General features: G+C 40.0%; 1 protein-coding gene across 1 annotated transcript in view; it reads right to left on the bottom strand.

Annotated features, from left to right (window-relative positions):
- FSHR (follicle stimulating hormone receptor) overlaps positions 1-10,799 on the bottom strand; it is a gene marked incomplete at its 5' end in the record, with an annotated part of 27,565 nt that extends 16,766 nt beyond the window's left edge. Inside the window, 4 exons of the mRNA XM_011936012.1 lie at positions 3,422-3,496; positions 3,608-3,676; positions 9,135-9,212; positions 10,728-10,799. Of these exons, the coding sequence (XP_011791402.1) occupies positions 3,422-3,496; positions 3,608-3,676; positions 9,135-9,212; positions 10,728-10,799 (294 nt within the window). The remainder of the gene's footprint in view (positions 1-3,421; positions 3,497-3,607; positions 3,677-9,134; positions 9,213-10,727) is intronic.
- Between the last annotated feature and the right edge of the window lie 3,644 nt (positions 10,800-14,443).

Below are 14,443 nucleotides of genomic sequence, written 5' to 3'. Positions count from 1 at the left end.
CCATCCAACTCTGAAGATGCTGCTCTAGGGCAGCTGAGAACCACTCGCAGCTGAAGTGGCTCATAGCTGAGTCTACTCTGGGAATTGCCCTCAGCTGACTTACTCCTCCCCAGGAGTTTGGCTCCTCCCCAGGGACAGCCTGCACCCAGTGATTCTTGATATGGAGGACTTGCCCCTTACCTTAATTCAGTACAACTTTGAAGGACCGTCTTAACTCCAGATCTCCCCATGGGATCAGCTGAGCCTTTTGCTCCAAATGCATTACCCTGATTCTGCTTCCATCAAGCATTCTCTGTACATTCTGAGAGCACCCTCCAGTAAACATCCTGTATGCAGATATATCACAGTCTTTTTGTGTGTGTGTGGGAGTGGGGACAGCAATCTGACCCAAGGTACAGTCAAGGTCAGCATGATCTGCACCTACTGTGATCTGAATAGCCTACGCATAGTCCTATTCTCACCTCTCACCTCGTCACCTGAGTGGGCTGGTCTACTGCACACCTGCACAAGCACCTCTCAGGCCAGGCTTTAGATGGTTTAGTGTATCTGGTTGCAGAAGTGGGATGTGGAATAGGTTATTCGTCTTCTTGCATCTCAAGTCAGTAGGAGGAGAGGCTTGAAGAACATCTATGGACTAACCTGAAAGCCCCAGAAAGGGTGGCTTGATGTTAAGGTGAACAATTCTTTTGGCCCCAGAGGGAGGAGAGGAAATTAGCAATTATAAGCCGGGCTTCCAGCCAGGATCCTGCAATAAGGTGAAAATATGTGGGAATGTATTACCACTCTCTACCTTTTTAAGTCATGGAGAGTGCTTCCTAATTCCATGGAATTTCTGTAAATTTTATTTACTTAATTCTAGACAGATGTGTTCCTGTGGTAAGATAGATAAAAGAAATAAAACAATGGGCCTATAACTTGAGGACCGTGCAGAATTGCTTCCGATGCTTTCACAGAGGCTCTCTTCTTGCCTGCATTCACAATGGGGCTGTATTCTTATGAGATACATTGTGCAGTGTCTTAGCCTGGAATCTGCTTGTGCAACCTCAGGAGATGTTCTTCTGTGCCATGTTTATGTAACATTGACTGGTGTTCTTAGACTGGGAGGCTGGTGTTAATAGTTATTTTCCTCTCTATTTTAGCTCACAACCAGTTGCAGGGGGCCTCACCGAATAACTTTTAGATGTTGAATTAAACGTATTTATGGCAACATGGTATGATAGGAACACATGGAATGGGAGGCAGAAGACCTAGTTTCTGGTCCAGACTCTGCCCCTTCTAGTTGCAGTGTGATCTTTAACAGATCACCTCCCTCCTCTGGTTCTGATTTCTTCAGCTGGATAATGAAGGAATTGGGGGATCTCATCCAACTTCACTATTCTCAGGAGCAGGTAGTAGGTTAAGATGCTATAGATTCAATATTGTACCTGGTACAGGTCACATATGGAAATCCACCCATCACTTAAATATTCTTCCATGAACAGATAGAGATGCCTACTTAGGAACATTCAACACTTTTAGGGCTTTTTGCTAAGTGAAACTGACATGCTGCTATTGTGGGGGTCAAAGACATCAAAAGTACTTGTGAAAATTCATTTGTCTCCCAAGCACTCTAAGAACAGGGAACATGAACTAAGCAGTACAAGCTTTGAGTATTTTGTATACTTGAGTGTACTTGAGTCCATGGACTATATGCCCAACACTCCCCATTTGTTAGCCCTGGGTCCTTCCTTGTACTTCATAGATATATCATGACTTGATATATTAAGTTGTATATTTAAAGTATTGCCTGACTCTTCTCTATCCCCACCCCCAATAAGAATATAAGCTTTCTGAGGAAGAACTTTCCTTTGTTCGCTGCATGGCACAGGATCGGTCCTGCTTAAAAATTTATTTGATGAGTGAAAAAATATTTATGTGTTTGTGTTTTATGCTTCAAATAATATTAGGAAATAGGTATTTTTTGGCCATTTTTTAGGTGAGGAAACTGAGGCTTAGAGAGGTGAGAATTGATCTAAACCAAGGAAGTCTGCTCTATATCTCTGCTTTAATCACACTGATACTCCATTTGCATAGGTTGTCTATCTCAAGCGAGGCATTCTCAAATAATCTTTGAACATGATCAGGATGATAAATCTACCCTAAAGTGTATATTTATTTCTTCAAAGCAGCAGAATCTCACATACGGATCACAACACACCCTTTATCATTAATAATAAATATTCAAAATTCTGACTTTCCATACCAGGTCTAATTCTAGAGGTATACAGGCTCCAGCCTGAAGGAGAATATTAGCTATTTGGTGAAGACAAAAGTGACGCATATAGATGGTTCGTGGGTAGGTGGGTAGATAACCACACATGGTAGCTTATGCCAACTGCCAAATAAGACGTTCAGGTGGGTGGCTCCTAAATGCCTGACTTGACTTCAGGCAGATTACGTAAGGATCCTTTAGTAAAATTGTAGATTTATTAACATGCTTATCTATTTCTCTGCTCACCATTCCTTCTTGTACCTCATTCTCTCCTTTTGGGTTCCTTTCTTCATTCTTGAAGTACTTTCTTCAGTAAATGTAGTAGGTCTTGCTTAGAGGCCAGGAACACATTTTTAAAAAGCCTTTTTGTGATTGTGATGCAGATTGTCACCCCACCAAAGAAGCCATAAAGGCCATGAGAGCCACGGGAAGAAGTCACTGATGGCAAGGTTGTCAGAGAGACTTGTGGAGGTAGAACTTTGGAATGATCTTTGATGGAAGGGGAAGTGTAGGCAAGAAGAGAAGATGGGAATGCCACTTTTGGAGGGAAAGATGGAAGTAAGGAAATGACAAGAGGAGAGGTGCTGATGCAGGGCTATGAGGCACAGAATGTATCCCAAGGGATCTGGAAAGAGGATCCGAAAATAATGTATATATAGGTCTCATTGGATTGAAGGAAGCTCCTGGGTGTTGAGGATGATGGAGAATTGTGCTTTCCTTTCCAGGGAAGAGACACATAGTCGAGTGGTTGTGGGTCTGTACCATGAGTTAGATCAGTTTAAATCCCTGCTGTAACTCTTGTATAACCTTGAGTGAGTGAATTAACCTCTCCAGGGAAGCCAGTTTTTGCTTCTGTAAAATGGGAATAAGAGATCCTACCATAGGGGTTGATTATAAGGATTAAACAAGAAAATGCATCTTAGCTTCTTAGAACATCATCTGACACTCTGTGCATGCTCATTACATGTTATTATTAGTGTTGCTTTTTTATGGAGAGTTAGACTGTGGATAAGCCTTAAATTGTCTATATAAATCTTGGCAGATGACATGAATAAAAATTGACCTTGATGGCCAGTCCTGCCTTGGAAGCTTCTCCCCTAGCTGCAGAGAGTTGACTTCTAACTTACACAAACTGAGCTCTTACATACAGAAATGGGGAAAGCTACTCACAGGATGACTGGTCCAGAGGCTCCGTGGAAAACATCATTAGGCAATTCTTCTAAATTATTATTATCGCTTAGATTCCTGGGGATGGGGTTGAGGAAAGAAGAAGGAAAACACAAAGCCACATAAATATTGCTGTTAAAGGAGCCATTTCCCTTTAAATGGGCTGGAAGAACAGTCAGGGCTACTTACAGCTCATCTAGTTGGGTTCCATTGAATGCACAGTTGTGTATTTCTTGAATCCCATTCTTATTCAGCCATCTGAAATAAAAGGCCTATTAAAAAACCAATAATGTCAGATGCACACAATACAGGGGTTTCATAATTGGAAGCACTGAGCAAGGGCAGACAGCACAGGTTAGAGGCATAAAGAAAATGCCACCTTTAAAGCCTGGGGACATGGGTGGGAGGAAGACTGATTTATTGCTGTATAATCTTTTGTAACTTTTAAAGTTTGTATTATGTGCATGTATTACCTCTTCAAAGGAATAAATGAAATTTAAGTTTGAAAAGGCACACTTAGGCAGAGCAGCCTGGATTCTACAACTAAGGTCTTTACACACATCATTTGTATGTAGAGAAGCAATGGGGGGAGTGACAGATCTTTCTCATCCTGAAGGACAGGAATCATACAATTATTGAACAAGTGTTTATAAGACAGAGAAAGAACATTTTGTGTCACCTTTCTCTAAGGCCTGAAGCCTTTCGCCCATGATCACCCACAGCAGCAGGCCTGGCTGTCATCAAAAGTGATCTAATTAAGTTGTCAGACAACCTGAACATCTCCTGTGACCCATAGGGACCTGGTTATTGGAGGTTTGTGGAGGTGGCTCTGGGTTAAGCCAGAAAGGAAGAGAAATCAATTACAGAGAATGTGGGCTGTGGCAGGGCAAGGTGATGTGAGTGGGCATGGAAGGAGGTTCTGGGGGAGGTGGAGATGGGTGTAGAACAGCCATCCTGATTGCGCTAAGAAGGTCAGTGAGCAGGGTTCCCTGGACAGTGGAGCCCAAGGACACCTTGGGCTACAGCTCTGCCTTGCTCTGCTCCTGAGTGGATCTGAAAGCAAAAACAGATACCAAGGTCAGGAGAGCTTAGCCCAAAGAGCCTCTGACCACCTGTTCCTGTTTTGCTGTCAGGTTCTTTACCCTGTCTGGCTTAGTGGGTTTACAAATAACACTGTTCAGAAAACTGACCCAGAGAAGCTCCTGTGTGTCCAGGACTCTTTCCTGGCCTGCCATGGGCAGCCAGAAAACACTTAAAGTCACAGCAGAACAAGTGTATGTCTTTTTCCTCCTCTTGAAAACCAGTTAGCTAAAGAAATCCAGACAGGGGCAATGTAAATCTTTTAAAACATCCACAACCAGTTGGTGGGTTCTGATGGCAAAGAAGTTGCTATGCACCCCCATGCCATTTGAGAAAGCTTCTCCCAGGCATATCTGGACTCCTGACTGTTGCAGGATAGTGGAAGTTGCTGGGGCAGCTGTGGGATGTGGACCCCTGGGGGATTTGGATCAAATACAGCATTCAGCAAACTTTTTCTGTAAAGGGCCCGATAGTAAAGTTTAGGTTTTATGGGCCAAAAGGCAAAAATAAAAAATATAATGTAAGTACTTTAGGTACTTTAAAACAATTTCCACAATTTTTTGTTGACCAAATTCAAAGTGTAATAATTTATTTTTTTGTAATATAGGTCTAATATTAAGAGAATTTCTACTGGGGGATAACATTTTGCTTAACTTAGATCCAATGTTAGTGTTCCCTGTCTTAGCTCATGAGCTGGATTTGGCCTCTGGGTTATATGTAGTTGGCTGATCCTTACTCCATACAGGCTCCACCTATTTGCCTGTCAATTAGATAATTGATATTTCTTGCATATAACTGTCCTGTAAATCAATGTTGCTATAATCAAATAAAACATAAACTAATTTTAAATAATTATTGTATTCAAATATCCCTTTGTCTTTATGGATTATCTCAATCAACAGATACCATCATGTGGGCAGGAGGATGGTATTTCATGCTATCAACAGTGGATCATCACACACATAAAAAATTATGTTCAGAACTGCTGTCCTTGGGTTTACGTTAGTCTGTGGGAATCTAAAACTGGTAACAAAGGGAAACCGACATTTATTACACGCACCCCTGGTCTCTTAAGAGAGGAAGTACCTATATGAAAACCAGATGATGATGATGATGATGACTACAACAACCTGGGCAGAGCATCAACTAAGGAATAACTGCATCACAGGCTTATCTTAACCCTTTTGTGTCCTTGAGAACGAGGCCAGTGTGCTCACTCAGCAGAGGCTCAGGAAGCTACAGAAGCACACTCTGCTCTCACCCTAAAGAGTAGAGGTGCTGGGGACTTGGCCCTTTAAAACTCATTGAGGGGCAGGCAAGGGAGATGGGCTGACTGAGGAACAGAGGAAACATGTATGAAGCAGGCCTCTCCTGAGGCCAGAGTGTGCTGGGAGCTGTCATGCATGTCACCTCGTTTTATTTCTTCTGAATTAGGACATTCTCCTGGCTGGGCATAGCTGGGTGCTTTCCCCATTCAGGCACTCTTCCTACCCGGGCTCAGTGCGGTTTGGGAAGGGCTCAAAAGCCTCTACATAGTGGGTTTTTATTGCTCACTTCTCTGATTCACTAGGCTAGTGTCTGATAATCCTTCATTGCTGGTTGCTTTAAAAATATATTTACTTTTAGAACAGGGCCTCAGAATTTTTTTCTACTTTCAGTTTCAGGGGAGCATGTACAGGTTTTTTACATAGGTAGTCTGCATGTCATGGGGTTTGGTGTACAAATAATTCCATCACCTAGGTGATAGCGTAGTACCCAATAGATATTTTTTCTGATCCTCTCACTCCTCCCTCAAGTAGGCCCCAGTGTCTGTTGTTCCCTTCCTAGAATCCATGTGTTCTCATTGTTTAGCTCTTACTTATAAGAGAGAACATGTGGTATTTAGTTTTCTGTTCCTGTGTTAGTTTGCTTAGAATATCTATCCATGTTGCTGCAAAGGATATGATCTTGTTCTTTTTTATAGCTGTGTAGTATTCCCAGAATTTTGAAAATGGCTATCCATAGAATACTTTGACAGTCATCAGTGCCATTTGCCATGTTTTTTTTTTTTTTCCTGAGTGTGCATAAATGTCCCCATAGGAAGAAAGCACCCCTGCATCGAAGCTGCTAAACTAGAAACAATTGGAGACTTAAGTTGTGTTAAGTATGAATTACATGATTTTATTGTCTATGGATTAAGGGACAGCCAAAATAAGAACAATAGATACTGTTTCCACAAAAGTGAATTTATCCTTTAGAGAGATGTTTGAGAAACATTCACTCTTTAAAGAAAACTCCTTTCCTGAAAAGTATGTTCCTAAATTCTGAGAAATCAGGGTCCATGAACAGGAGTTAGGAAAAAGCAGACAGGATCTATATGTTTCTTTTGTAGCTTTGAGTTTGCAAAGCTATGTCAGAAGTTCTTATTTCCTTGGGTTCTTTGCCTCTGCTTGGGGAGAGTTGAGAACAGGTCACTTAAAGTGCTTTGCCTTCTGTCTTATGGTTGGACAAAAAAATCAGGTCAGTGATACTGTGAGAGCAATATAAACACACTATGCAAAACTACGAGAATGATATGAGCACATTCCCACTTAATTATATATTTTCTATAAAAAATTGAATAAGTTTGCCACATTATAACATTTATTTTAAGTCTCTGTATTTAAAATGAACATAGATGAACATATTTTAAGAAAGATCCAAATAAACATAAACATCCAGGTATAACTGATTACATTTATCACTAATCTCCCTCTGTGAAGTAGCCCAGGAATCCTTTTATTGTTGTATTTGTTTCACAATCCAGCAGGTCAATACAACTCATGTATTCATTGTTTTCCACAAGCTCTTTGTATTATTATTTTTTTAATTTTAATTTTTTATTTCTATTTTATTTTATTTTGTTTATTTATTTTTTGAGATGGAGTCTCACTCTGTTGCCCAGGCTGGAGTGCAGTGATGCAATCTCGGTTCACTGCAAACTCCGCCTCCCTGGTTCAAGCGATTCCCCTGCCTCAGCCTCCTGAGTATCGGGGATTACAGACACCTGCCACCATGCCCAGCTAATTTTTTTTTTTTTTTGTATTTTTAGTAGAGATGGGGTTTCACTGTATTAGATAGGATAGTCTTAACCTCCTGACCTCGTGATCCGCCCACCTTGACCTCCCAAAGTGCTTGGATTACAGGCGTGAGCCATCGCGCCTGACCAATTATTTTTATTTTTATATAAGGCAGGTAGTCTTCATGGTCTTTATTATTCTGTTCCCTCTGCATGCCCCTTGCCAACTCCCTAGCTAACTACCCTCATCTTTAAAAGCCCATTTTAAAAACATTTTCTTAGCTTGCTTTCCCTTATTTAACTCTTCCTTTAACTCTTGCGTCACAGACTAGTCAGATTAAATTATTCCTTCTTTACTCTTATAATAAGTGCTTTTTTTCCTTTGTATATCATTCATTCTGATTGCATTTTAGTTTATTCCTTTTGCTTTCTCTTTCTCACCCTTTCTGTACCCGATCACCTCATCTCAACACACACACACACACCCCCCAACACCCTTCACTTCAAATATCATGAGCTTACGTGAAATGATTCAGTATCACTCACCTATAGCTTTTGTTCTAATTATGTATTTTGAATACATTCCTTTGATTTAATTGTATTGTTCCCTGCATACATTCCATTTCTATGCTAATCTCTTTTCAAACTTTTTCCATTGTTCTCTGTAATTAATTTACATCAAATACAGAGCTTAGCTTTACTCATCAAAGTGTCATAATCTGTCTACTATTTGCTTTTTCTTTTAACAGCTGGGTCTCTGAATCATATAATTGAAGAGGGCTAAAATTCTTTATGGACTGGAATTTACCTTTTGTACATATAGGCATATTTTAAAAACTCATACTGTTGTATTTTTTAAAAAACACAACAATTTGTGAAATCAACAAAATGCTTTTCATATCTTACAGAAGTGATTGCAGTTACTGGGTCTCCAAATGCCATTCTGTGCATCTAACTTTCATGGATCCCAGGCATACTTAGGTAGCCCATAGTGTCCTATTTCTTGGCCATCCTGGTGAGTGGATAAACTGCTACAGGGGCTACTGGCATAAATGACTAGAAGCTCTTTCATTAACAACACAGAGTGCATTTAAAAGGATTTCCCAAAAGTCGGAGAGAGGAACTCAAGCTCATTAAAAAATGTGATTGTTTTAAGAAAATGAGAAGTCATCTTATGCTCAGCATGGGCCTCAGCAGGAGCTGCTTGACATAGCTATGAGGGAATTGCCTTATCTTCCTGATTGGGCCTCCTTCCTGATCTTTTTCTTGGGGCAACAAAAGCCTTACCAGGCAATAACTAGCTTTATTGATGCCTGAGTTATTCTGTCCTTTGGAACAGATGTTGTATCACAGGGGACTATCATTCAAACAGCAATTTTAAATACTTGAATCACACCACAGAATCATAAATTATTAACATGACTCCACATTGTGATTCTGAAATGTAAAGACGAGAGAAAAACGCAGAACCGGAGAGTGATTTAAGTGGAGAAATGTCAAAGTTACCCAAACACAAAAGGAGCATCCAATTATGAGAAAGAGATCACTAAATGAAAAATCAAATATTACTGTGTTGGATTTATTTTTCCCCTTACTTACAGAATCACACTTTCAAAACTCAGCCCCAAGAAAGAATTTCTTTCAATTGTGTGGATGTTTATGTTATCTTGAATGTCTCTAGAAGAAAGTACAGACAAATAAGATATTTACATCAGCTCTACTCATGTAACCTTCCAACATTTAGTTTAACTGGCATGATGTGGTCTTTAGCTGAGGTAATGTATTAATATAATTAGTTGTTGTTAAGAAGATGGTCAGCTCATCATCTCAAAGTCTGGAGAAAAAATTGTCTCTAATTTATCTTTAGTATGTTCTTACAAATGGAATTGCAGACATTCAGTGTCTTTTTTTTTCTTTCTTTTTTATTTGAGACAGGGTCTTTTGCTCTGTCACCCAGGCTGGAGTGCAGTGGTGCCATCACAACTCACTGTAGCCTCAACCTCCCAGGCTCAAGTGATCCTGCCACCTCAGCCTCTGGAATAGCTGGGACTACCGGTGTGCACCACCATGCCCAGCTGATTTTTGTATTTTTTCATAAAGTCAGGGTTTCACCATGTTGCCCAGGCTTGTCTCAAACCCTTGTGCTTAAGCGATCCGTCTGCCTTGGCTTCCCAAAGTGCTGGATTATAGCCATTGGCCACTGTGTGTGGCCCACTTTTTTCTTCTGAAGGTTTTCTTAAATAATTTCACCTTAATGTAACAACACTTAAGTTGACCTTTCACCTCCTGTCTAACTTCTTTGGTTATCTTAGTTGGGCCTTCTCCTCATGTCAACCCCCTTCTTACAGCTAGTTTCCTTCTGACTATTTTCCTTGGGTATCTGAATGGTTGTATCATTGATTTTTATTTTTCTGAATGAAAGGATGAGGAAAGTCTCATTTTCTGCTTGTATTCCTTATTTCCCCCATCAATCTTCCCTGTTAGGTCTGATCTAACATGTAGAAGTAAATATTGAAGTAACAGCTGTAGAAGTAATGTAGTGAACAGCTTGGAACAATTTGAGAAATTCTGAAAGATTTTCGTATTTTCCTCTTTCTCTTCTCCCTCCCTGCTTAGCTCCTTCCTCTCTCCTTAACTCCTTACACCCCTTCCACATCTCTTCCTTTTGGATCTGTCCATATTCTTACAATTTCACTATTGGAAATAATTGCCATTATATGCTACCTTTCCTCTTCCTTTTTCAAAATACAAATACCTTGGGAAAAGGCAAACACAGCCTGTCATTAACTCTTTAATGTGAATGTGTTAGATAGTTTCTTTGTGCCCAAGGCAGCATAGAAATTCTAGAAAGAAGAGGAGAGGATGCTGGCATACAGGGGGTGTTGTGTATGTATGTGGAGAGCAGTAATTAAAGCACTAAATAGTGAAAAAATGAGCAACTTTTTGATTTTGCTATATGCTGGTTTTGTGAACAATACTCTTATTGAGGGGTCTGTCAATTTCCTCCAAACTGATATTGACTGGCCTGCAGGTAAAATCAAGGACCTCACTTCTGGCCTCCCTATCTTTGCTAACTCAGAGCAATGCTTTTGGAGGTTGTAGATGACACAATGCATATTAAAGACTCAGATGGCCGTTGGGCAAGACAGATACTGAGTAAACAGTTGGTAGTCACTCAAGGAAAAAACTTACAGTAAAACCTTTTGGAAAGAATGAATCTTGTGAACATCTGGAAGGTGCTTAATACCTGTGTTGGATATTAACCTAGAGAGAAACAAAATGAGAGTTAGTGAAAATAAATGGCTCTAACAGTTGTTAGAGCAAGAACTTTCCAGAATGAAAATATCAATTTTGAACCATCAGAAAAAACCTACGAGAAAAGCCCAGATGTACCTGAATTATGCTCATGTTTTCTATTTTAAGGTTCATTCCAGGGTCTTAAAAGCTGTTGATTCCTTAGAGAAAAGAAACTTACACTTCAGTCACAAGAGGATTAGGATGCCACAGTATACATTAAAAAAAAAGTAAAGATTGATGAGTTAATCTGACCCTAAAGCAACTTCCAACTAGTAACAACATTTCTTAAATTTTCCCTTATTTCATCCTACTTGTTGGAAAACTCCCTTCTCCACTCCAAGTGATTCTCTTGGGATTACAGCATGAGATTCCATGCCCTATGACCCTAGGGTATGCATGTGACCTAAGTTGGGTCAATCAGACTCTCTCCTGGGAAGTGGTTAGAGGTTGGTTAGAGCTTCTGCTGTCATTACCCTTAAGAGATGGTATTAAATTTCTATGGCTGAAAATTTCAGACCTACCCTGGATCCTTCCCAAGGTCTTGCTGTATTGGCCTGGCTTCCCCAGGAAGCAGAACCTGAGAAGGCTAGCTATGGATAATATAGTTGATAGCATGTTTTCAGAGCATTCAGGACAGGGAGTGAAACTGGGAAAGAGGTGAAGCTAAGCAATACTACCACTACTGGTGATTAGTTCCTAATCCCAAGGACTTGATTTAGGATATTTAAAAAATGGACCTCAGAACTGTTGATCTGAGTGAGGGAGAGTAGTGAGGGAAGGATGTGTCCATAGAACTCCTATTTCCTATTGGTGAAAGGTGACACTATGGTGTTAATTCCTCACTTATGGCTTGCACATTTGTAAGCACCCAGTGAGTTCCTGATGGGCATCTCTCACAGTGGTGCCCGAGAAGCCCCAGAGTAGGAAGCGAGAGGTCTACAAGGATAGGCTGGGTGTCATCCAGTTGCACTTGAATGAAGCTGGATGAAATTTGGGTGGAACTGGCTGCCACAACAATGGCGAGGGTTTTTAGAGGCACACACAAATTATTGGACACATTATTCTTTGTCATTTCCCTCACTCCTGTGAGTTACCTGAAATCCTACTACCTCTCTACTCCCATTTCCCTTTTCTGTATGTGACTTACTTAAGCTGAAGGTGGTGATAGTTGCATGCAACCTAAAGAACCCTCATTGATATATTCATCATTGTGAAGGGCCATATGTCCTTTTGAGGTTATGACTCAAGAAGATTTGGTGCCTTGTTCTCTGCTTCTGTATTTAGAGGGGAAGTGAATGCAGTCTGTGGGTTCTCAGTGATGGTTCTCAGATTTGTTTTTTCTTTTTTCCTCTCTTGATTCCCTAATGTCCACATAGAAGCTGTCTTGGGCAATTCTTCTTTTAATTACTTCAACAGACCTTGAGTTGGTCTCCTTTTGCCTTTTATCCAGGAAAAGAGGTTCTTTTCTGAAGGATTTGTTGTGTTGTTAATGTGCTTAAAAATTATATACAGAAAAATAAACTCTTTTTCAGTGTAGAGGTCTATGAGGGTAAGACAAATGCATATAGCTCTGTAACCATGAGCTCAATACAGACATAGAATAGTGCCAACACTTTCTAAATTCCCTTGTGTTTTCCCTTTGTAGTTCATCTCTTCATCTACTTCATTTCCCTGGCAACCACCGATCAGTTTTCTGTTTCTATAATTTTGCCTTTTCCAAAATGTGACTTCAGTGGAATCATCTATGATGTCCCCTACTACAGCCCAAAGATGCTGTCCACACCACACAGCCACTGCCAGGGCAGTGGGGAGGGGTGGTGTCAGTGATTCAGGACTGTCTTTTCTATCTTCAGTGCCTCTTTCAGTAATAGAAAGTTAAAGCCAGGTACTGTGAGTGCTCACCTGATTTTTAGTTCTCATGAAGGTTTTTTTTTTTTTTCTGTGTAGAGAGCTGTTAATTTTGTGTCTTTGCACGGGGGACAATTGGTGGAGCTTTCTATTCACCCACTTGCTCTGTCTCTATCAGTGGAATCATCTAGAATGTAACTTTTGGATCTGGCTTCTTTCACTTAGCCTAACTCCCTATTTCTCTTTCTTTCACAGCAAAGCTTCTAGAAAGAGTTGTCTGCACATGCTGTCTTCATTTTCTCATAACCGATTGATCTTCAACCTGCTCCAATCTATTTTCATCCCATAACTCGTAATTGAAACTGTGATTGTCATGCCAAAGTCTACAAATTCACTACCAAATGTAACATTTTATTAGCCTCTCTGGATCATTTAGCATTTTTTTTCCAGACTCTTTTCTATTGGTTTCTGTCATTTTGCACTCTTTTGTTTCTGCTCCTTCTCCTATTACTCCTTTTTAGCATTCTTTGTTGATTCCTTTTCCTCTATTTGTAGTCTGGGCCTTTTGTTTATCTTCTCTATAGTCTCACTACTTGCTACCTGTGATTTTAAGTAGTATCAATAGTGTAACTCCTAGATTCATACTTGCTCTCTGACCTCGCTAGTCTATTGCTAATTAAAGCTTACTCTGCATATCCTCCTGAATGTCTCATTGACATAGCCAACTAAACTTGTTCCCCCCATTATCATCTCCACCAAATGGCTTCTTCACAATTATTCTCCATAGATAGAATTGCCATCCATCAATTTTAATTTGACAGTTAAAGTTGGCTTGGCTGCTTCTTTCTCACGTTCCGATATCCAGCCCATCTCAAAGTCCTCTTAGATTCCATTTCCAAAATATATCTTGGCTCTGTGCAATTTTGTCCATCTCCACTGACACCATTCCCAAAAGACCCTCTGAATGTCTGCAATATTATCCTCCTCTTCTTTTCCAATGCATTCTCCATACAGGACTCTGGGCATTCTTTTCAAAAATGTGAATCAGATTGTTTTACTCCTTTGCTGTTAAGGCTTTAGTTCTTTCCCATAAAACTTAGAGTAAAATTTATACTCCTTACTCTGCCTACTCTTGCACCTTTATATTATGCTATTTCCCCAGTGTGTTTTAGCCCCTGTGGCTTCCTCTCAGTTCCTCAACTATATTAAGTTCTTTCCTTTCTCCAGATATTTGCATGTACTTTCTCTAGAAGGCTAACCATCCATTCTTCACCTGGGAAACTTCAACTCACCCTTCAGAGTTTAGTTACATGTGTCATTTCTTCAGAGAGGAGCTCCATATATTCTAATATAAATTAGGGCCCCTGATTTATTCTCAATATAACTGCATCTGTTTTAGCACTCCTCAAAACTGAGCCATATATTATTTTGTATTATTTATCCAATGTCTGCCTCTTCAACCAGATTGTGAATCATATGACGGCAAGATTCATGGTTTTCCTGAAAACCCAATGTTGGCACAGTAGTTGACACATATAATGTGCTCAATGTTTGCCAAGCTCTTTATGCCAGGTAATATGCTATGTGTTGTCAAGAGATGAACTCACAAGGAATTAATCACTGCCTGTGTTTATTACAGCTTACTCATTCAACGTTATATGGGTAGCAACTTCCCTATCTCTCTTAGTGAATGAATAAGTTTTATATAATTGAAAGAATGAAGAATTCATGATTGCTCAATAATAAAGTTACAAGTGCATCAT

This window comes from Colobus angolensis, unplaced genomic scaffold (assembly GCF_000951035.1).
Source record: "Colobus angolensis palliatus isolate OR3802 unplaced genomic scaffold, Cang.pa_1.0 Scaffold15, whole genome shotgun sequence".
Classification (NCBI taxonomy): Eukaryota; Metazoa; Chordata; class Mammalia; order Primates; family Cercopithecidae; genus Colobus; species Colobus angolensis.
This window is presented reverse-complemented; position numbering and strand designations above follow the sequence as displayed.